Below are 24,945 nucleotides of genomic sequence, written 5' to 3'. Positions count from 1 at the left end.
CACTGTGTTAGTGTCCAGAATTAAAGTTTTTACTGTTTCAACAATGGTGATGAATGACACAATGGCTCAAACTCCAGCATTACATCATTCTCTTGTTCTCTTCTCTTACAGTCTCTTTCCTCTATGGGGGCCCATGTAATAAAGTGCGCTCAGCCTAGGTTTACATGTAGTAGGACACGTGTTTTGGACATATTAGATTAGCACCCGATGTAATAAAGAGGTTAGCATGTCCAAAACACGTGCCCAAACAAATGTGTAGCCGATAGCGCCCATCACAATTAAATTACATGTAGATGGGGCTGTTAGCTATCACCCCCAATGCAGAAAATCGCTGGGCACCCAGTACATACTTTTTAACAAGGCAAATTTAACTCCAGCCCCAGAAGTGGCGTAAAGTTAATCCAGGAGTCAAGGGTCCTCTGTGTTTCCTGCTACTTAGTATCATTGTGACATTTAAATTTACTGCTTATAGTTTTGAAAAATAAATGCATATTGGCTTGATTTTAAAAAAATATATATTTTGGATGCACAATTTAGATGCCCATAGCAAGGGTTGCTTAACTTTGGGCGTCTTTAGCAACCTCAGCAAAATCAGCCAGAAGCGGGATAAACATGGTTGCTCGTATTGAGTGCTCATTGCAGTTGTGGGTGCGCGATGCATTTGAGCACTAGGGACGTGCAATTCTCCCCTAGAGCTTCCTTTTTACATAGACTCTGATTTAAGTACTGCATCAGGTGCTAAGGGGTTGTGGCTGTGTGTGCATTAGGGAAAAAGGCTATCAATATGAGCGCCCATTATCAACACGCATCTTATTGCATCTGCCCCTGCCTGTGCAGGACTCACAAATCAGGGCCAGGGAAACATCCACTCTCTTGGATTAGGTAACGTGGAGCTCCCAGGTGGACAGGGTCTCTTTAGAATGGTGAAAAAACCCCTTCCGATCTGATAAAAATGGTAAGGAGTCTCTTTCTCCCCAGAGTAGCGAAAACACCGGCTGGATGTGCACAGTGATCTTTGATTTCCCTTACCCTCAGGGTTAGCAGATCTTCAGAGTCTCCTGGTTCTTACACAGTCTCTTCATTTCTTCTTTCTGGATCCCTGATGGGAGGAATCCCCTTGAAGCAAGCAGCTCTCTTTTTGCTTCAAACAGGAAGGAAGGGCAGCCAAAACTTCCTCCTGGATCTTGAACTCAAAGTCTTTTCTCCCCAGCTGAATTTAACCCCGGAGCTCCTCCTTGCAGCAGGTCACTGACACCTCCTTTTCTCATGGAAGGTTTGCAGGGCAGGTCTTGCCTAACCTGCACAGCCCCAGACACCCTGCCCTGAGCCCGGGTGGTGAAGAGGCTCTCACAAGGCTCCTACCACTTAAAGTCTTCAAGCCTGAAAAATAGACCCAGAGGGAAAGTCCTAACCAGCCAGGGAGTTGAGTGGAAAAGGAAACCCCTCCCACCCCTGATCAGGATCACCAGGCAGGGTTTGCCTGTCTCCTCTGACTGGGCCTGAAAAACAACTCAAGCAAAACTTCTCTCTACTTCCTATCTCTCAGCAAACCTAAAGGGGCTGCCTCCTGAGCTCTCTGAAGGGAGCTGCTAAATAGACTCTCAGTGGGACGGCCATTCCAGACCCCTCAAAGGAAGGGGCTGCATTTGAATTGTAACCCCTCCCCCTCCCACTAACCTGCACTTGCACTAGCTGAACTAAAGGCTCACTCAGAGCTTAATGGAGACGTAACCGTAGGGTCTGTCAGAAAAAGGAATGAGGAGGCAGGGAGGAAATTAACAGAAAGAAAAATAAGAAAGTATTTACTGTAATTACACTACATTGTTACTGTTATTATTAATGGAAATGTTGGTATTGGACTCTGACAGAAGTGTGATGATAATCCCTGAACACTGTTTCATTCCGATAGGGAGGTGGAGAAGGGGGGAGGGAGGCTTGAAAGGATTGGGGATGGGTGATAGGACTTTCTTTGTATTATGGCAGAAAGGCCTGGAACTGTATCTTCAGATGTGATGTTTCTTGTTATCTATTTTATGCCAATAAAAATATTTATACAAAATAAAGAGAAAAATAAGACCAAGCAGAGACAGAGGATAGATTCCAACTACAGACACAAAGGTTGGAAAATCATTTCTTTAAGGTTTGGTGAAGATTTCTGTGCTAGCTGGACAGGGTCAAGTATGGGGCACATGGTCTCAGCGTTTCTCTACCAGTCCTGCAATCATCAGAGTAAATAAGATACCTTATGGGAAGGATGGGGAAGGGGGATGAGATTGTGGTGGCATGTGATATCTTAGGCTCAAAATCTCTCTTAAACATTGGCAGCTTCAGTATTGAGAGGGGCTGCAGTCATCGCTTGAACTGAGGGGGCATTGAGGTGAACATTGTTCCTCTTGCTGTCATGTAACCCTGGGGTTTCCAAATTAAGGGCAGGAATTGCCACATGCAGCTGTGGTCCTGAAGCTGGCTAGGGCTCAGGTCATGCAGACTGTACAATGTCTTATGTGGACTCTGCAGGCCTGGGACTGGCTCTGGCCTGGAAGCTGTGAGTGCTGGGAAAATGCTGCAGAGGGTGGGGAGATTAGGGGCATTTCCAGAAAAAAAAAAGTGCCTGAGCTCAGGGAATGATCCAAGCCTGTGAAGGATGGAGAAATCATAAATTGAGAGGTGAGCTGAGCCTGCTGAGGAAGGGGAAGCCTAACATCCTGAGGATGAGTGGGAATCGGTGACGGGATGGGTGAACCAAACCTTCAGAGGAGGGCAGCTTGGTAAGGTGCGAGGCGAGAAGGAACCTGCTGGGGACAGAGGGAATGGGGAGCAGAGATGGAAAGGTCAGTGGGAAATGGGGAGCAGAGCAGGCTAAGTAAGGGGATGTATCTGCGTGCAGGAGGAGTAAGGAGGGGATGGGGAGAGGAGAAAGAGGAGATTAGGAAAATGAGAGAGAAGGGTGGGGCTTGAAAGAGTGGTGGAGATGGTGGAGTAAGAGACTGTGGTATTGGGGGGGGGGATGGAACGGGAAGGAAGAGAGAGGTGGGAATGAGCTGGGACTGAGGAGAAGGTTGACTGGAGGGACTTTGTATTCCCAAGTTTTGTTTTGGCCACATGAGTCTTCCCCATATCCACATTACCTGCTTGATTCTGGACATTTAAATAAAGGCTGGTCAGTCACACTCACAACCCATTGTGTTCTTTTCTTTTTTGCTGGGGGTGCTGTAATTTGTGTTGCGTTCAGCACCCCCAATCATGTTCAAAAGTTAATTCCTATGCATATACATCTATATATATATATATAGAGAGAGAGAGAGAGAGAGAATGACTTTCTGTCAGCACAGGTGTCTATCTTCTTAAGCATTGTTACACTGAAGTAATTCTTATTTTATCAGTGGTAAAGTACAATGAGATTATGAGGTGATGGACATTCATATTGACAAAATGTCCCATGTCCACTTTTTCACAGTTTGCAATGATGACAATCCATGTGAGGGCATGAGCCGGCATGCTACCTTCGAGAATTTTGGGATGGCTTTCCTGACGCTCTTTCAGGTTTCTACTGGGGACAACTGGAATGGAATAATGAAGGTAATATAGGCTAGGGAAGGATTGATGAAAGAAAAAGAAGTGGAATTGTTAGAGAGAAGGCAGGAGGAACATGAGTTAGTGAGGGCATCCAGGGGTTAATTAAGATGTTGTCTTTAATAACAGGTGCATGCAATACAGGGTGCATGATTGAAAATAACTGCATTGATAGGGGTTGCAGTATGATATGGAGAGGAAGTCAGAGAATTAATAAAATAGAGAGTATTTTTGGTCTTTATTTGAAGGCCCTTGGTCTCAACTGAACAGTAGAAAGTTGGAGTCAAACTACGGTTCCTACCTCTTTTCGTAGGATACTCTGCGTGATTGCACTAATGATGATCGCAGCTGTCTAAGCAACCTGCAGTTCATCTCCCCGCTCTACTTTGTCAGTTTTGTGCTAACAGCACAGTTTGTGCTTATCAACGTGGTGGTGGCTGTGCTCATGAAGCACCTGGATGATAGCAACAAGGAGGCCCAGGAAGATGCTGAGTTGGATGCTGAGATTGAGATGGAACTGGCTCATGGGTTCTGTTCCCAAGGCTCAGGATCACCAGGCTCTGGCCTGGATACAGGCAACAGAGGAGGAAAACCAACCACCGAGGGCCATATCAATCGAAAATGTTACTCCCCTGCACAGGTAGGCATTCCGAATCCTTTGCAGGAAAGCTCATTTATGAGCTGAAAGAGTTCATTTTGGTTTTTATTAGTTTGGGGAGGGACTGGATTTAGAATGTAATTATGTATCTACAGTGAAAGTTGCTGAATTCCATCAATCACATTTATTCCACAATTATAAATCATAATACAGATTTGCAACAGTGACACCTACATCTGTAATACACCTCTGGTATTTCTTTTGGACTCCAGAGATAGCTGTCTTTGTTATGTGAGATCCTTCACCATTTTTTCTTTTTTTTAAGACTGATATATTTCTTTTGAGGAAACAGAAGCCGCCTCAATTTGCAATGTGTACCACACATTACCTTTTTGTTTTCTTTCCCTCTCTTCCCCATTTACGACTTCTGCTTCCAAAACTTTCCATCCCTCTAGGAGAACCTGTGGCTGGACAGTGTGTCATTGATAATTAAGGACTCGTTTGAAGGGGAATTAATGATTATTGATAACTTATCAGGCTCCGTCTTCCATCACTATTCATCGCCACCTGTGTGTGAGAAATGTAACCATGACCAACAGGAGGTAATCTTTCTTCTGTGGTTATGAGAAGATGAGGGATGGGGTGAAGGAAGGGGAAGTCAAGGTCATGAATGGAAGTCAAGGTCATGGATGGTCGAAGGAAAGATGTTCGGGATCATGAATGGGGTGATAAGATTTAACATCCTAAATGGGAGGCAGCAGGTTGGTAGTAATCAAAAGGTGTTATATTTCACAATTAGTAAATTCCGTTGGATGTTTGGAATACTCTCTACCAGTGATGGTGAACTCCAGTCCTCGAGTGCCACAAACAGGCCAGGTTTTCAGGATATCCACAATGAATAAACTTGAAATAGATTTGCATACAATGGAGGCAGTGCATGCAGATCTTTCTTATGCATATTCATTGTAGATATCCTGAAAACCTGGCCTGTTTGTGGCAATTGAGTACTGGAGTTCGCCAACACATCTCTATACTGTAATGTGAGGAAAAGTGTCATTGAAAGTATCAGCCACAGTGGTTAAGGGTATAGCAACTGTACCCTACAGTAGTCGAGCATAATCCTGAATCAGACTGAGCCTTTCTAAAAATCGAGTAAATAAAGATAAATTTATGAACCCAGTAAGATAGGATTGTTTTTGTGTCCTGTTACCTTAAAAATGTCAAGAAATAAGAACCAGTTGGAACCAAGTTGGTCCTCTAAGCTTTAGGATACTAGAAGCAGGCTATTTCAGTTCTTAATTTTTATTCAAAAGCATTAGAGATTTGCAATCCAATTTCTTAAAAAAAAAAAAACTACAAACCATAGAATTTGGGTAAAAAAAAAAAAAATCTTAGGCTTTGGCATATTCAAAATCCCTGGTGGCCAGAGAGAACTGGATGATATCCTAATTGCTCTTGGTAGACTCCTTTTGGCCACAGAAATTTGGCATGGCATTTGTACTTCTAGTTCGGAAGGTAGAAATGGATCAAAACATGCAAATGTCATGAACCAAGTATCTTTAAGGTAAAGCCTACTCCCCTTCTCCACATTCAGCACCACCACCACCACTATGATTACTGTGGCATAACCAACTGATATTAAATGACAAGAATCGCAACTGATTTTAGCTGTCTGATAAGAAGTGGCTGTATGTGATTATGTTTGGAAGATGAGTAGAGAAATATTTTGAAGAAAAAAAAAAGGAATGGAATAGAAAAACACACAGCCCAGTGGTTAGCACATTATGCTCCAGCGTGGAAGATTTTGGTTTGAGAATGACATAGAATCTATTTTGCTTTGATCCAGCTGATACAAAGAGTGTAGCAGAGGCAATATTCAGTTATTGTAGAAGACAGCAGCCAGCTATGCTCACAGGGGTTAATTTTGTCACTGCCCGCATTGGTGTAAGGTTTGCGGGTACTTTTCACTCGTGGAGTTTACACTGGTTTTCAAAGGGAAGGCACGCATGTGTTTTCTCTTTGGAAATGATCCCATCAAATTTACCCGCACGCATTTATACCTCCTTAATTTGTGTGCTGATTTTTTTGCAGGGAAAAAAAAAATACATGCCTACTTTTTTTGAAAATGCAAAAATGTGTGTGTGATTCCAAACCCTGCCCATAAGAAAGCCTCTTTAAACTGCAGGTAAAATGCACAAGAGACTGGTCCTAGGCGCGTACTTTGGTCTGTCTGAAAACTGCCCTCCTCAGAAAGACTGACAAGTGAGGGCGGGGCTCACAACATGCCATGGTACCTTTCAGCTGGGTTAAACAGGGGGCATTCCCACACTCCCTTTTACACTGGGAGAGTAAAGTCTAAAATATTCAGAGTGGCATTTTCAAATTTGTGCATGTACTTTTCCCTCCATTTTTCTGCCCTCAGAAGTAGGAAGTGCAAAGGCTACCGGTGCTTTTCTTGCCGGGTACCTAAGTAAGAAAATTTTCAAAATAAAAACTTATGCACAGAGTTTTCTTGGAAAATTGCCTGCTATGTTCATGGGTCCAAAACTACCCATTCATTTTTCACCCCGGTGGGCTACTGAAAATTATCCCTTTGGGGCACAGTTTGGTGACCACGTAAGAGCTACTGTGTTAAATAAGGGCTCAGATGAAGCTATTGAATTTCTTGCTCACCAGACTTCATAGTGATGCTCTAAGAAGTTATAGTGGCTGTTGGGGAGGGGGGGGGGAAGTAATATCTTATTTAGGTTTGGAAGATGAGTGGAGATATTTTCTGGAAAAGAATAGAATAGGAAAATGCACAGCGCAGTGGCTTGGTGGTTAGCATAGCATGCTCCAACCCGGGAGATTTTAGTTTGAGAATGGCATAGGATCTATTTTTCTCCATCAACAAGCAGGGATGGATTAGCCATGATGTGAGTGTGTGTGTGTGTGCGTGAGCATGTTTGTGTGTGTCAGGGGGTGACGGCAGCTGACGGCACAGAACAAACCCTTCTCTCTAGCACAGTAGAGCTTTGACCCGACTGAGCATGTCAGGGATTCTTGCTCAATCACCACCTTATGAACCTCTTCAGTCTCTTTTTCTGCACACACCGCACACCTTTTTTGCATTTTAGCGCTTTTTTTTATGGTTCTTTTACTGTCTCTCTTCACTGCCTCACTGCCCCTGCAGCTCCCACTACAGCATACTTCAGTGCTAAAACAAAAAAGAGCGTACGTTTGAGGATACCAGGGAAGGGAACCACCAAGAAATGGATTTAGGAGTCTGCTGCCCCTAGGTGCTGTTGCGTCCCCTCTTCCAAAATTCCCGGGTAAGGTCAGACAACAGTGAGCGGGAGGTGTAAGACACAGTCTCACAGTTTGCCAAAGCAGCTCAGGCAGAGATTCTGTGGCAAAAACTGGAAAAATCTGAAGCACAATGGCAAACTTTCCATCTTTCATATTATAAAAATTAAGTAATTTTCCAGCCTTGCTTGTATTTGTTTAACTTTTTTTTTTTTTTAATTGGGTGAAGAAAAGGGATCTTAAGTATTAGTACAGGGGCGAGATCTCAGGGATGGGCAGAAGAAAAGAAGAGGGTGAGAGGACCAGGGATGGGGAGTAGAAAGGAGGGGGACTAGGAATGGGGTGAGGAGAAGGTGAGAAGACGGAGGATAGGAGGGAGTATGAACAAGGAAAGAGGACTGAGAATGTGGGGAGAGAAGTAGAAAGGACTGGGGATGGGGAAGATGGGATATGGGGAAGGCAGAAGAAATGGGAAAATAAGGAATCTGAGATGGGAGAAAAAGAGGGAGAGGGATGGAGATTCTGGGATGGGGAAAGGGAGTAGGACATGTTGGGGGGGTCCAAGATCTACAGAGAAGGAAGAGGAAAGCAGGAAGGTTCCAGGATTTGGAAGAGAGAATCTGAATTATAGTGGGTGGAATAGGGGGTAAGAGAGGAGGTATCCCTTCTGTGCTTTAGTGCTGCTCCCCCTTACAATTTCTCTGTAACCTCTCAGTCTGGCATACACTCACCAGTACCAGTCTCTTCTCTCTCACGCACACAAATACTGGCCCCTTCCATCCATCTGATCCACTCTCATTCCTCAGCCTCTCTTCTCAACCCCAGTGATCCCTATTCAGCCCCTCCTAATCTTTCCAGAATGTTCCCCCTTTGCTATCTGTGCTCCAGGCTCACCCCCCTCCAATTTTGTTCTCTGCATGCTGCCTGGGAAGGGAGGGGCTGGATCAGGAAACAGAGAGCTATTCTCTGCTGAGTGAGATTTGGGACAGCTGGAAGGCAACACATTTTCAGCCAGCCTGTTGCCCCCTTCCCCCCCCCCGATTTTTTCCGCTCTAGGCACAGACCTAGTATGCCTATTGACAAATCCAGGCCTGGCACCACCCTGAGTAGCTTTCAGCCCTGGGACTGTGGCCTTATTATCTCTCTCCATTGGGCATGTTACCTCTGCTTGGCCCCAACCATGCGTCTGCATGCATATGACGACTTGAGTGTGCAAGTGGGAGGAATTTTAGTAGATATGCGCGCCAACACAGTTACCTGTTTCCCCAGTTTGTTCCCAGTTTGGCCCAATAAAGGAGAGGACGTCCTAAACCTCCTAGCTAACTTGCCTCCCTTTGAGTCTATTAGACCCGAACCTTAAAACCCCACTGACTAGCTTAGTTTTTTTGGTTACATGACTTATACCCCATGAATAGCAGAAGTATAGTTACATGGTAGGGGACCCCGGCGTGCACTTTTGCATGTAAACACACGCAGAGTTTATGGTGCAGTTCCAGCCTACCCATGTCCCACCCAGACCATGCCCACACCCTGTACCTTTTGTCGAAATAAATGTTTTTGCACATACGGGGAGATACGTGTGCACCCATGCGGGTTTTAAATCCGTGCGGCGTGCACCACACCAAGTCACTGTGTATCTCCCAGCTTCGGCATGCATAGGGAATTTAAACTATACTAGCATGTATATAAGATGGCTGAACTCTGCCATGAAAGAAATTACTCTTCGTCCCAATCCTTGGGTGCCAGAAAGGAATCCTTCCATTCTCCCTCTGACCCCTTGGGATCTTCTGGGGCATTGGGGTCAAGCAAATAGAAAAAGCATGGGGCACTGGATACTCTGGCTCTGTGCCATGTTACTGTATCTCATCCCCTACGGGGCCTCTGAGGTCGCCCATAAGAGGTAACGCTCTGCCTCAGAGCAAACTGCCTCTGTGTGAGAGAGTCACAGAGAGCATTGAGCACTGTTGATATGTTTGACACTATCAGTGCACAAGGCAAGTCGATTAATAGCAGACTGGTCTTTCTGGAGTCCCTTGAACTGATTTTGGTTTCAGAGGAGGCTCCCCTAACATCAGCTCAAAGAACTCAGCATTCCATGGACCAGATAACTGAGCTGATAAAGAGTTTCTTTACTTTGCTGATGGTCAGCTCTAGGGAGGGCACATTGCAGCTGATCTTTTCCTAAGTGTCAGACCTACAAACTAAGGGAGGCCCACCCATGAAGGATTTTCAGACAGATCTTCAAGCATTCCTACTCTGAATGCCTCACACACTGGCAATGGGACAGTTCCTACCTAAGAGGGTGATTTGGCCGACCCACAGTCACCTTCATCATTGTTGGGGTCCTGGGCCAGTATCCATCCCATCTATGATTCTGGGGAGGAAAGCTTGACTGGCATTTTGTCCACCCTCCCCTGGACCTCCCTGAGCATTCCTTTTCACCTGAGGACCTCACCTACACCAAGTTCCTCCTGAAAATGGATATGGCACTGGAGATCAACATATAGCAGGATGTTGACCCCAGGAAGGACGTATTTGGGCTTTTGAGGATCCTGGAAACCCACAGAACCAGCTACAATCCTCATCCTGACCCATCTTCAACTCAAGATGTGAGAAAACGCTCTCACGTGCCTAGGATTTGGAGTTGTGAAATTTCCTTACCAATCAGTGGTAGTTAAATCAGCCCTAAAACAAGCCAAGATGACCTGCATCTATTTCAACTCTCCTCCGGGTAAGGATTCTCATTTCATGGACAACCTCCACAGCTCAGTGCTGAACACTTGGATTGCCACTCACCAGCTATATGTGGTGCAAAGCTGCATGACTGTATAGAGAAACTAAAGCCTATAATCCTCTCCCTCAAGAGGAGAATGAACCTTACTGCCAGGTCCTCTTGTTCACAGAGGAATGTCAATGCCACCTCATTTACTCTATGTATGACTCTTTCAATACTACGGCTTGTTCATCAGCAACCACCATCATGTGTTCACGAAAAGCTTGCTGATGTACCATATGCGAGTGATGGTGTGGCACAGATTAAGAAACAATATGCAGCGATTCAATCTCTGTCAGAGACAACAGAGCAGCCATCCACATCTAGATGCTTCTTCTCTTACAAAAGGCCTTTCTACAAATGGCTGCCTTTTTGGCCCTTTCCAAGATTCAGTTTCTGATGGTTCTGCAGTTCCAGGTCCTGAATCCCTCAATCAGAGACAGGATCCATTAGTTCCTGACCAAATGGAAGACCATCATCAAGAACTGTTGTGTCTTCTGGATTGTGGAATGTGGTTACTGCTTGTGTTTATCTCACACCCAGTGCTTATCTCGCTGTCTAATTTTCAATCCAGAATCATCTCATGCAATCCAGCTACACGGAGGTGGAATCATTACTCTGCCAAAGGATGATAGAGCTGGTCCCACCACAGGAGCGTGATCAGGGGTTTTACTCTGGATATTTTCTTATTCCCAAGGGTCAGGAGGTCTGTGACCAATATTCCCTCTTTGCTGTGTGCATTCTCGGTTGCACACAACTTTTCTTGTGGCTGCACATAGCTTTTAGCCTCCCCTCTGCAGGAAGACTAGCAGGGCTGTGATGGAGATCATCCCACCATGACCCAAAGCAAAGAAGAGACCCCTAAACCTCCTGGTGCTCCTCCTCCTTCCTGCCCATGTGGCCCCCAGAGGAGGAGCGTCAGGCTGCATACAAAAGAGGAGCAGTGCCTGTGGCAGTGCAGCAGCCGAGAAGAGGAGTCCCTGTAGCAAGGCTGCCACAGATCCCATCTTGTGGTAGCCCCGGAAGATTAGGGCTGCTGTGGAGCCCATCCTGTGGAAACCACAAAAAGGAGGCCCAGAGGCGAGAGGGAGGCTGAGACCCTATAGAGTGTGTGTGTGCATGAGTGACAGACTCTGTATGTGTGTGTGAAACAGACAACATATGAGATTGAGAACTTGTGTGTGTCAGAGATAGCATGTGGGAGTGACAGCCTTTGTGTGTGTGTGAGAGACAGAGACAGCATGTGTGTGAGAGTGTATGTGTGTTTCTGTGAGAAGGCATGTGAGAGTGAGAGCCTGTGTGTGTGTGAGAATAAGACATCATGTGAGAGAGAGAGAGCCGGTGTGTATGTGTGAGAGAGGGACAGCAGATGAGAGTGAGAGCCTATGTGTGTGTGAGAGTATGTGAGAGTGAGAGCATGGTTATGTAGGAGAGAGAGAAAGTGTGTTAGAATGAGAGCCTTAGTGTGTGTTTGAGCGAAGAAGGGAAGAAGACAGAGAGAAAAGAAACAGAAAAAGAAAGACCCAATTCCTATAAAAGGAATTGGGAAAAGACCAAGAAAAGGAACATGAAAAAAAAAAAAGCCTGGGACCAACCGATTAAAAAAATAAGATCAGACATCAAAGGTTAAAAAAGAAGTATTTTGAATTTTTAGTGATTGGCTTATGTCATCTTTGAGAATGTGCATTACATATTTGTATGTTGTTCTTTTGAGCTTTCCATTTTATTGATGTCTGCATGTTTCTGTTTCTAATTTGTAGTCCCTTATTCTATATTAGGTAAAGATCTGTGTTGAGCATGTATAACTGAGGTGCAGTATTTCTGCTGGCATGTAGTTTTTCTGTAGGGCATTGTAACAATACAGCTTGTTCTGTTAACCCCAATAGGTGGTCTATTGGTGTTCTAGGGTATGCTATAATATTTGCATTGCTGCTGTATCATAAATAAGGCTGCTACAGTTTGGTTCCTGAGACAATGCTGGTAAGGTATAGTATGGCAAGGTTCTAAGTGTCTTTTTTATTTGCAGGTGTATGTATTACTTCTCAAAGTGTTTGGTAGTGAAGGGTTTGAAGTTACTAAGATGAGTATGTGCATGGAAGAGGAGGAGAACTGGGTGAGTGTGCATGTGCGGGAGAATCTGGGGAGTGAATGAGCATGTATGTATGTGAAAGAGCAGGAGAGTGAATATGCAAGTGTGTTAGTTTGTGTGTGTGTATGTGAGAAAACATGTGTGCATGCTGCTACCAATGTTCCCTCTAAGGATTGGGTTGCTGTAAGCAAAAAATCGATAGGCTTTTTGCGTCAAAAAAGTAGTACTCTTGGGTTAATGAAATCAAAAAGTTTTGCTCATGAGCAAAAACCTTTTGCACACAGCAACTCAATCCTTAGAGGGAATATTGTCTGTGACCCATCCTGGATTTATGGAAACTGAATAAGAGCATTCTGCAGGAGAAGTTCAAGATGAATGCACGCCACACCATTCTACCTTTCATCCAATGGGGGGAATGGATGTGCACTCTGGAGCTGAACGATGCTTATGACTATATCTCAATCCATCAAACACACTGGACGTATCTTCATTTTCTGATAGGCGTGTACCACTATCAATACAAAGTCCTTCCATTCGGCCTTTCATCAGTCCTGAGGGTCTTCACGTAATGTTTGGTCATGGTAGCGGTGTTCCAGCGGCATTATTTATTCTCCTAACTGGACAACTGTCTTCTAATAGGACATGCCCGAGAGCTAGTTCTCCAGGCCCGAAACAGAACCATTGAACTCCTCCAGTCCTTGGGATTTCTCATCTACTTTCTCAAATCCACTCTAATTCCAACCCAGTGGAAAAAATTTATCAGAGCTTGACAGATGTTCTATGAGAGAGGGCTTTCCTGCTGACTGACAGAGCCCTCAGACTATAATTGCTAGCCTCCAACTTGCCACTCCACTCACATGCCACAGCCCATGCTATCCTGGTAGTTCTGGGCTGCTGCAACACACATAGTACCTTTCACGTGACTCAACATGATACACCTGCAATGGCCCTCTGCTGACAGTAGAATCAGTTGTTGCAATCCCTCTTGACACCAGTCTGGTTAGCCCAGACGATGAAGTCCTCCTTGAGATGATGGTTAAATTCAAAGGTTCTGGAGCAGGACTCCCCTCTACAACGTTTGCCATACCAAGTGGTGAGTACTGATGCATCCACAGAGGGCTAGGAAACACATATTGGGACACTGCACTCTCAAGAAATATAGTCCACGACAGAGCGGCAGCTTCATATCAACTTTCTAGATTTGAGGGCTATCTTGAATGTCTCAGGGCCTTCTCCGCATCACTCCAATCCAGATGGGCAACACGTAGCTACATTCTACATCAACCAACAGGGTCATACAATTTCTTGGACCCTTTTCCAGAAGTTCCTGGCAATCTGGCAGTAGGCAGTCAACCACAGAGCTTCATTATAAATGATCTAACTTCCTGGGACTGCTAACACACTAGCAGATCGGTTCAGCTGGATCTTCCTTCCTCACAAATGGTCACTGGACTAGCTGGTGACAGACTATCTATTCAACCTCTGGGGTGACCCTGCAATCAACCTTTTTGCAGTGGAGGGGAACAGGAAGGTCAAAGGGTTATGCTCCTTTCAACCAAGCCATCTTCAAATGGCCCTGGATGCAACTCCTCTATGAATTTCTACCACTTCCTCTAGTGGAAAAGATGATTCATCACTCTGGCATGGCCAATGCAACCATGGTTCCCTTATCTCATCAAGTTGTCAGTTCTATCACTGGTCCCTCTGAGGGTGAGCCCATTGTTGCTCATGCAGGATGGTGAGCACCTACTCCATCCAAATCTGCTCTCTTTCAAACTAACAGCATGGATGTTGAATGCACAGTAGTGTCCTCTTTTTCACTCTTTAGGGAGATAGAGGATGTGCTAATTTCAGCTAGGAAACTTTCCACCAGAAGGTCATATGGTTTTAAATGGAAATGTTTCTCCCTGTGGTGTGAGACCAGTTTGTAAATCCATTCTCCTGTGAACCCAAGGATTTACTCAAATACTTACTGCAGTTTGCTCTCTTCGGGCCTCAGTACCTCATCTGTGAGAGTCCATCTTAGTGCTATCGCAGCCTTACATTCTCAAGTGAGAAAAAAGTCCATCTCCATTCATCCACTGGTGCTCAAGTTCATGAAAGATTGGCTTCATACCAAACCACCGTTTTTCAAACCTGCTGCTCCATGGGACCGCGATTTGGCTCTAACACAACTCATGAAGCCATCCTTATTGAAATTCTTGTCATGGAAAATAGTGTTCCTGATGGCCATCACTTCAGCCAGACAGATCAGAGAACTTCAGACACTGGTGTCTTACTCTCCATACCTTCAGTTTTAATTCCTTATACCAATCCTTAATTCCTACCCAATCCTTAATTCCTACCCAAAGTGATTTCTGCTTTTCACATCAATCAATCCATCATTTTGCCCATGTTCTTCCCAAGGCCTCATGCCAATGGGATAGAAAAGGATCTTCACACGTTGGGCTGCAAAAAGGCATTAGCCTGCTACTTGAAGAGAACACCGCTTCATCATTAAGCCTCACAGCTGTGTGTGTCATTTGATCCCAACAGGATGGGATAACAGTTGCCAAGCATACCATTTCAAACTGGCTAGTGGACTATATAGCACACTGTTATGCACTGGCTGGTCTTCAAATTACAAACCTCATCAGGGCTCATCAAGTCAGAGCCATCTCTACTTCAGTTGCACATCTGAAAGCAGTTTCCAACAAGAACATTTGCAAAGCTACAACTTGGTTATCTGTACACACCTTCACATCCCACTACTGTCTAGACAACCTCTCCAGAGTTGACTGTAGCTTCAGGAAGACAGTCATGCGTAACTTGTGCTCTGAGTAGTCCACTCTCCATGGGGTAATAGGGTTGGCTTTTCAGTAAATACTCCACCTCTGCAAACCTCAGCTTGGGACTTCCCACATACCATGAGTACTCTATCCAACTTGAGGCCTTCATAGTCCTCCCCTATTTAATGTCCCTGCTTTTCGCCCAAGTTATACAGACCCAATTCTCTATACTTGCTTCACCCATTTTATGTTTATCCAGGTTATTTCTACCCTGTTCATTGTTTTAATCCAGGTTACTTCTACCCTATTCATTGTAAAACAAGACTTTGTCTCTGTTATTTTTTGCTGGTTGTAATGTAAACCAAAGTGATAATTAATCTTGTTAATTGAACCTCGGTATATAAAAAGTTATAAATAAATAAATAAATAAATACCATGGCTAATTCAGCCCTGCTTGTCAATGGAGAAAAGCATATTTGCTTACCGTAAACGGTGTTCTCTGTAAAGAGCAGGATAAATTAGCCATGTTTTATGCCTGCCTCCCTGGAGGTTCAACTACCCATATGAAGTTGAGCTACAAACAAACTGAAGAGGTTCATGAGGCAGTGCTCGCAAGGGAATCCTCGCACATGCTCAGTAGGATCAAAGCTCTACTGAACTAGAAAGAAGGGCCTATTCAGCACCTTCGGATGATGTAAACCCCACATATCATGGCTAATTCATCCTGCTGTCTATGAAGAACACTGTTTATGGTAAGCAAATATGCTTTTCTTTGGGTCAGCAGGTACTAGAAGTATAGCAAAGGTAATAGTCAGCAATTAGAGAAGACAGCAGCCAGCTATGCTCTTAGTACACCTCCTTGTGGGTGGTACTGTGCAAAGTAAGAGCTTAGATGAAGTTGTTGAATTTCTTGCTCACCAGGTTATTATGATGCTCTGAAAAGCTACTGTGGCAGTTGGGAAAAAAAAGTGTCTAAAGACTAGAATAGAATATTATCACATTGTTTACAAATAAAAAAAAAGATGCACATACATTGTATTTAGTATTCTAGTTGCCTTTTACAACCAGTTCTCCTCTGTGATGTTTTACATCACAATATCCATTAATTAAATTCTTGAGCTAGGAGAAACATTAGAACTTTGTCAGGCTGTCTCTAGTGACCCCAAGCTTTGTAGTCTCTCTAATAATCAAAGTCACTGGGCTTGACCTTCCCCAGGTACAGCTGGCTGAAATGGAAGCCTTTTCCCTGACCTCTGACAAATCTTCCTCTGCATTGGCCGATGACCTGAGTTTAGATGATCACAGTGTGTGCCAGTTAAATACAAAGGAGATGAAGGTAAGAGCTCTTTGCAGATCTTTGTCTTCACTTTGAGAATTCCAGTGAAGAAGTAGTTCCTTGTCAGAGATTCCTGGCAAGTTCTCTAGAGAGAAGTTTCAAATCACTGTTTTAACAAGTGTGACATCATATGGCCACACCTACAAGCAACAGATTATGTGAGGGATTGCATTCCGTTTAAAGTGATATATACAGCAAACAACAAATGAGAATTAAATGGTTAAGAGGCCCACCCAAATAAATGAAAAATATAGGAAACAGACAAACCAATAATAGATTCAATATGAATAATTCATGTTTAATTAAAAAGCTAACCCTTTTTCACAAGATTCTTATGAACGGCTTGTGACGATCAAAAATTCCAGTTTAGCTTTTTAATTAGATATGTCTAATTCATTTTAAATCCAATAATAGGGCACCTGATTCCATTGTTTTTCATACCTATAAACAGATTATGGATCATAATTGGATTACTTTTGATTTTTACTTTCCCATCTCAAAACATTCCGGAAATCTGAAAACTGCAATCCCATGTTTTGGCATGGCAGAATGTGTCAAGATGTGACTTTAAAAAAAACCACAACCCACAGAGCAGATCTACTCAAAACCATGCAAGTTACTGAGAGCAATTGACTGATATGATTTTGGCGGTCCTGCCTGTGATATAAGCCAAGGACTTTCTACAAAACTAAAAGACTTAAGGCAAAGCTGAACAAAATATCACGAAATGGAGATATATTGATATGCTACTAGCTTTCAAAAATGTTAAGCTTTACAATATTGGTTCATAACATTGGAGGCTCAGCTCTCCCTCCTGTAGATTATAAACAAATCCATAGATGTTGCCAGATTAAAAAAAAAAAACCAGAAAATACATCTCACTTTTAGTAAGTACCCCTTTTTTTCTCTTCCTGACACCTTCCCTCTTTTGTCTTTTCTTTTAATGGTGTAGGAGAGAGAGTGAAGGAGATACTTTAAGGCAAGGAATGACCAAATAGAGGCCTAATATGCTAATCTCTGAAGCTTTATCACCAAAGGGGTTTTTGTGCAAAAAATAACATAAAAAACCTAGAAATGTGCAAAAAAAACACTACAAGTTCAGCATTGTGCACTATTTTTCACATGAAGAACCTTTTTGCAAAATAAAAACGTTGCGAAGAGGGCTTCACAATAATAACGTTCATATGTGGTCTGCCACACACAACAGTTTATTTAAATCCCACGTTAATGAGCCAGCTGAGATGCAAAATCATGTAAAGCAGCTCTTTTAATGTGGATGAGGGATTTTGTGAAAATGGGCAGGCAAAAGAGACTTCGCAGGAGAGTTACCAGAAAAGGATAAGTACACCTCAATGAGATATAGGTATCTTAGCTGCCAGTCTGGGGGAGCAGTGCTTCATGCATGCCGGCTTACCGAGTTAAAGTGGCTGTGCAACCCATATGAAACCTGTGTCTGCCTCCCCCCAGTGCATCAAAACTTCCCTGATGGCCCGTGTAGACCTCCCAATGCCTGAACACTGAGGCCCTTGTGGGCCATAAATCTAAAATAATGAATGAAAATTCCCTTTTGAGTCCCTCCCCATCCTCTGCAAAGTTTATTTCATCAAAGGCGTGGTGGTCTGCGAGCAGGAGTGGTGCCCGCTTGTTTCTGCCTCACTGGCACCAGCTTTCAAAATGGTGCCAGTGGAACCCATGAGCTTCTTTGTCTGGTGAAATTTTGAAAGCTGGCACTGGTAGGGCAGGAACAATTGGCAATCACTTCTGCTCCTAGAAGATGATCCCTTTGACAGAGTAAGATTTAAGGGAGACAGGGGGGTAGGGAAGCCCAAATGGGAATTTTCATTCATTTTGGGCACATGGGGGAAAGGCTTTAAGGGGTAAGCTTCCTAACAGACATTTCTTTTTACATTTATGGCCTGTGAGAGGTTCAGGGTTCAGACATCAGGGGGGTGGGTCCACATGGACCTGAGGAAGATTTCACAAGGATCCACATGGCCCCTTTAACACTGTGAGCCGGTGTGTGACTCCCAGGCCAGCACTGCACGTTGTTACAACCGACAAATTACAAAGTTCCAGGCCTTAGCAACACACAAACAGTTTCTTTCTAAAGTTTGCTATGGATGCAAATAACCTCAGAGCTCTTTAGCATCTTTCACTAACGTTTGCAAAATGAGCCTCAAACCCACCAAAAATATCACAGGTTAGTATATCTGCCCTGAAGGGCTGAATTTTCAAAGCCATTTATGCACATAATACACAATTTTCTCTGTGGACAAGCAGGATAGTAATCAACCACACAAGTGGGCTATGTCAGCCAATGCACCGCGATAAAATAAAACAAAAAACAAGAATATTCTTCTGAGCATGCACGAGTTTTACTGTGCAGCTGCTGCCGCATGAGTCTTCTCAATCTTTTTTCTTTTGCCTGTGTAAAAGGATATGCTTTTTTCTCTGTCCTTCAGCCACTCATCAAGAGTCTTACTGACTGTGCTTTCACTTATTATTTATATGTTTTCTTCAGATGCTAGTATTTTTTGGTTTTGTTTTATACAAGTCTCCAAAGTCGTAGTGAGACTAAATGTCTTTCATATTGGAATCCATGTCCCAGAAATCCTGCAACCTGAGCCACAATTTAAATCTCAAGGTTAACCCTCATCCATGATATTTCAGCATCAGAAAATATACCTATAATATTGACAGAGTCTCAGGTTGTATCACAATCATCATGTGTTTCTCTCTCATTCCATTCTGGTGATGAACAATCCACTGGCTTTCCATCAGTCCTCACTCCTCAACATCCCGGAAATACATCTCCACCAGAGGATCTGTCATATGCAGTTTTTCTTCAAAAAATGGCCAAGGCAATTCCATTTACTTTGCAGGGGAGACAGAGCCTAGAAAAGACATACTTGGAGTGCTAAGTTCCAAAACAAGCTCCACGCTATAAATCCCAAAACAACTAGTAGCAGATCCAGTACACAGAGTTCTACAGGTACTCCAAATAAGAATGTGGCAGATGCCATTATCTATTCTACTTGTAGCTAGAAAGGTGTTAAATACAAGGTGCAGCCTTGTCCTGGTTATCAAAAGATACAACTCCCATTCAGTGGAGGTGGAATCAGCTTTGAAGAAAGCAGTGTGTTCAAATTCATCAAGTACTCTGTCAGGTAAAGATGCTATATTACTGGATAGCATGGCAAAAATGATTTTCCAGTCAGCTATGTGAACATCCAGAATAGCTGCCCTTCAGCTGCAAATGGTACAGTGTATGTATAATTCTTTATCAAACCTGCAAAATATGACCCAGCATCTTCCATCAGATTCCTCAGATTTTTATACTTAAGTACTACAGGAGGCAAAGGAATGTGGAAATCTAAATTGATCAGCTTACAATACATAGTACTTCCTCCAGGACTTCTACAATAGCCATTGAAGTCAGAAGTCTAGCATGGCTGTGAGCTTCAGGTCTTCATGAGGATGGTCATGAAAAACTTGTTCATGCTGCATGCACAGGATATAATCGCTTTGGAGTCAAGGTAAAAGAAACTTAGACCTTATTAAAGATCAATCTTTCTCTCTCTTCTTACCCTATCAGCAGCTACAACAGAGCAACCATCTACCAACAGAAAAGGTCAACAGTAACATTACAGGAGGCAGTACTTCTATTCACGATTCTATTCCAATTGTTCACATACTTTTACTCTCCCTGGAGCTAGGCGCTCTGGGGACGGGGACAAGGAAGCAGAGTTGGGGTGGAGTTAGAACTCAGGAGCATATTTTTGCATGTAAGTTAATCAGCACATGTTATGCCCTGTGGAGAGCAAGTGTAACTTTACCTGGCTGATTTTGTGCACGGTGAAGGGCAATTGCAGAAGTATTTTCAAAGCATGACATGAGTGCCCAAGTTTACTTTGAAAATGTGGGGTAAAACGTGTGTGTGTGTGTGAGTTTGTGTGTAAATGTTACATGTAGACCTTGGCCTGACCTGCAGTTATAAAATTACTCTTTTAGGGGGAGATTTTCAAAGGTACTTACAGAAATGGCCTTTTACAAAACTGCCATCCCAATATGCAGGTATAACCTAATCACATATGGCCGTGTTTACGTGGAAGTTTAACCCCCAGTTGAGTGGAGGTATTCCCGGGGGGGGGGGGGTGGAGGCAGAACTGGGGAGGGGTTTGGATTTTCTCACTTAGGAGATAATTTTCAAAGGAAAATGTAAATGTAACGTATTATCGTTGCAATTTTCAAAGGCCCATTTACCCACGTTAAGACGGGAGACAGATGGGGAGCAGATCATCCTGTGTGTACACAGGGAAGGTCTTTCAGTGAGGAGCTAACGGGGAACTTCGCTTCATTTAGAGCAAGGAGTAGGATTAGAAGGAAGGAGGTCACATTTAATAAAAACAAAAGGTTCTTTATTCTGAGAGCGATTACATTATAGACTATGCTGCCAGCTGTGGTTGTTTTAACCACTTCAGTAAACCTTTTTTTTTTTAATTAAATAGGATAAGCACCTGGAGGTGCATGGCACTACCAGTTATTTCAGATTAATTGATATTCTAATTGATAGGTGCTGATCTTGGGCTATTCTCCACTCAACGCCTTGAAGATGGGGAGGAATTTTTATACCTGGAGCCCTGCAGGGCTTTTTTGTTCCTCACTTCTGTGCAACAAAGATTTATCCGTACTTGGAGTAGGTAATTAAGGAAATGTTGAAATCAATGGACTGGTGACTTCCTTTAATGAAACTAGCTGTAGTATGTAGGTTAATAGGCGCGGGGATCGGGGCATCATCTTGCATAGGCGGAGAGGTTCGTGACTGCTGCAGACAGCATGAGATAAGACATTCACCATTGCACCAATTTACTCATTATGACGTACCTGTACATTTTGCATGCCTGTTTACCTTCTGATCCTTTTTCTACTTGTAAACGATGTGGGGGAAAGCAGGACTCTCTCACTTTCTATAGCAGGGTGGTCAAGAGGCCCTTTCCTTCCACCAGAGCACAGAGCACGTGGAACAGCAGTCAGGGCCACCTCTGCCAGAACAACAGAAGAGGCAGTAAAAAAAAAACAAACAAAAAACCTCTGAAAATATTAGCAGGATGGTAATGCACATAAGCAGGTAACACAAGAACCTGTGGACATCTTTTAAACTCATTCAAGACTAACAACTAGCATTCAACTGAAAAAAGAAAGTTTAAAACAAACAAAACAAAATCCTCCTATTCTTCCATCATATGAAAATACTCTCAATATATATATAAAATATTAATAAATTCCAACTTGCCAAGGTAGCAGAAACAGCCCCACTCCTAGTTGCCTTCACAGCTATCTGTATGGCTTGCAGATAGGAGGCAAGTTTCAAATAGCCTGCACAGTTATAAAATATGAGGACGTTTTCAGAGGGACGTCTATGGGTAAAAGAGTGCTTTGCCTGCAGAACTGGCCTTTCACAAAATTATGTGACCGACATGCACGGAAAATTCTGTGCCTCCACAATGTACGTCAGATCGGAAGCAGAGGCGGCAGGAGAGCGGCATGGGGGACACAGTAAGCATGCACTCCCGGTCTCTGGCAGCTCCTCGCCTGGCTCCTGTGCTTCAGAGGGAGAACAGCAGAGGGGACGGGGAGCCCATGCTGACCGTGTCCCTGTCCTCCTGACCCGCCAATACTCTGCTGTAAGTACTGTGCCCCCCAAGAAAATGAGAGGAACTTGAAAAAGAGAAGGGGGCAGAAGGAAAGAGATAGATAGGAAACCAAGGACAGGGGGAGATGAAGAGGACCCTGGCAGGGGAGGAGGAGGAGAAGGCCAGAAGCCTTGGGTAAAGGGGAGGAGTAAATGGGAAGGGAACTTAAGGGGTGAAGACTGAAATGCATTTAAGGGGTTGGAAAATGGAGAGGCACCTGAGAGAGTGGAGAGGGGAGAGGCAGAAGAACCTGAGGGTGACATAAAGGGAAATGGGATGGGGCAGGTGGATAGGAATGCTGAAGGAACAGAAGAGGGGTAAAAGAAGGGGAAGAGGGTAAAATGAGAGTGAATGGGGTGGCAGGGGGAAGGAGGAGGGGAATGAACCATCTGTGCTCCCTGATCTGCCCAGTGGAATTTCTTTTTCTCTGTGCAGCTAGTTTGTAAGGTAGGAGAATTGTGCATCCTGTTCTTGCTTACCCAGGACATAGAGCAATTACTTAAAAAAAAAACACAAAAAAACTGGGACTTTCCTGTGTGATGGAGGACACCAGGATACTCTACTGCTCCTGTGGTTATGATTTCATTAGACACAACTTCATCTCTCCACAGGATGATCAAGACAGTCCAGACTCCCTTGGAATTGGAGGTTATAATGAAAATTTCTTCCCCCTCACAAGTATAGTAGGATCTCCAACTTCAGAACAGTACATGTGTGAGATGGAGACTGTGCCTTATGACCCAGCCCAGCCATGGGATAGCTGGCTGAAGCACGAGAGTAAACCAGGTGAGAATTGTTCTGCTGATCTGATCAAAATGAAAAGTTTGCATACCCATCCCAGGGCCAGTCATGATCCACTAGGAGGATCATATGTTACCTTTTCTTCTTAAGACAAGCTGCTGTCTTATAGTAGTCACACATTTGGGTGACATCATCCTGATGCTGCCAACATGGATATACTTTCCAAGAAATTTGTGATCTCTCTGAGGATGCACGGTACTTCCCATGCTCCTGCAGCTACATAGACTGCCTCACTTCATTTTATTTCAGCATTAATATTCCACTAAATCCAGTGGTTCATAGCAGATTCCAAGCAAAACATACATACATAAATTACATTGAAACCATGATTAACGTAGTAAAACATACTATCACATATAAAACTATGAATAGATAAAACCAGAAATAAAACATAGACTTGCAAAATATGAAGTTAAACTCAATAAATATAAAATAAGACAGATATTCAACAACATATTTGTACCTTCCCATGGATTAAGACAAATAGCTGTCATCATGGCCCTTCCTTGTAAGCTCTCTGGAAGAGAACTGTTTTTAATGCTGTCCTGAACTGTTTTGAATCTGACATCAAATGTAGTTGTTCTGGCAGATTATCCCAAAAGGTGGGACTGTAATTTCTTCTGTCAGAGTATGTTCTACTTGAGCTGAGAATTGAATCGATGAAATAATATTTGCCGTGCTTGTCCACCAGGGGCTCCACTGTGCCAGCATTTTCATAGCCAACCTGTTTAGCCAGTTTGGCTGAATCATGGTCTCGCAGTTGTGGATCCAGCTAATCCTATTGTAGAGATCCTGTGTTTATAGATAGGTGCTCCAAATCTCTTGTTTTCTGTTCCAATCTGTGATTTTCCTAGAGTTACAGTGGATGACTTCCTTCAGTCTATTTTCCACACTCGCATCAGGCACATTCCTCTTTCAGAAGCTGCTGTTTTTCAATACATTTTGGCTCTTCGGAGTGATTTTGATCAAGACAAATTTCAGTTTTTCATCTCCCACCAAGCATCAGGCTTTGTACACTCAAGCACAAAGCCAAGGAGAGATGGTACAAAAGGCCTGTTGAAGGATAAGGATGATTGATATCAAACTCCTTCGATGCACAGTAAAGAGGGCTGGAGTGTGCTTTTCAGCCCCCACAGCAGTTATGCTTGGAAGAATAGTATATCTTCATTCTTGGATATCCTCTGTGTCAGTCTTCAGAGGACCAGCTTTACATTTTTGCCATCTCTTGAGAAACTGCTTGACCCCCAAGAAAGATCAGCCCTCCTGCACAGCCCCATCAATTCTTTGGCTCAGAAGTCTTTGAAGAAGAACTTCAGAGGCAGATAGTGGAGGCAGTTGATCAGCATATGAAGAGTGTCAATTGGTTGACATCGACAAATTAGAGTCCACTGTGAACATAGAGAAATCCACCCACTGCTGCATCCCCTGTTGCATCAACAGGGGATGCAGTGGACTGTGAACCAGGAGACCAGGGTTCGAGTCCTGCTGTCGCTCCTTGTGACCTTGGGCAAGTCACTTTACCCTCCATTGCCTCAGGTACAAAAACTTAGATTGTAAGCCCTCTGGGGATAGAGAAATACCTACAGTACCTGAATGTAAACCGGTGTGATATCTCGATTGAGATCGAATGTCGGTATATAAAAATAATAAATAAATAAATAAAATAAAAACATTGGAATTCATGTGTCGAGATAGATATCAGCACCAAACACACTGAATGAAGGTCAAACAATCTCAAGTAGGGTAGCCTCCTTAGACCCTCAGCGATGGTTGTCTCCTTTGGTGCCAAAAGACTGTTGACTGTAGGATTAATGCAGGCTCAGATGTCACCCCAGTGTATATTGAGAGCAAATCTGAACAGTTTTGGTAGTCCCCTTATAGGTTAGATATTGATTATGATCAAGAATTCTCACTTGACTTCCTTTCAGACCCATCTCCTCCACAGTCAAGGAACAGTTATCCACCAGAATATTTCTCCTTTTCTGGTTTTGTTTAGGTAATGGCCAAGGCTATTCCAATTGAGTTTGCA

The 24,945-nt window shown here is 43.5% G+C and overlaps 1 protein-coding gene across 1 annotated transcript in view; it reads left to right on the top strand.

The window, feature by feature from the left end:
• The window catches only part of CACNA1I (calcium voltage-gated channel subunit alpha1 I), a 592,517-nt gene that overhangs the window by 531,029 nt on the left and 36,543 nt on the right, over positions 1–24,945 (top strand). The window contains 5 exon segments of the mRNA XM_029587119.1: positions 3,458–3,579; positions 3,887–4,213; positions 4,627–4,773; positions 16,303–16,422; positions 22,727–22,901. Coding sequence (XP_029442979.1) covers positions 3,458–3,579; positions 3,887–4,213; positions 4,627–4,773; positions 16,303–16,422; positions 22,727–22,901 — 891 coding nt within the window.

This window comes from Rhinatrema bivittatum, chromosome 2, assembly GCF_901001135.1.
Source record: "Rhinatrema bivittatum chromosome 2, aRhiBiv1.1, whole genome shotgun sequence".
Classification (NCBI taxonomy): Eukaryota; Metazoa; Chordata; class Amphibia; order Gymnophiona; family Rhinatrematidae; genus Rhinatrema; species Rhinatrema bivittatum.
The sequence above is the reverse complement of the archived record's forward strand: the minus strand, read 5'-3'. Positions and strand labels throughout refer to the sequence as shown.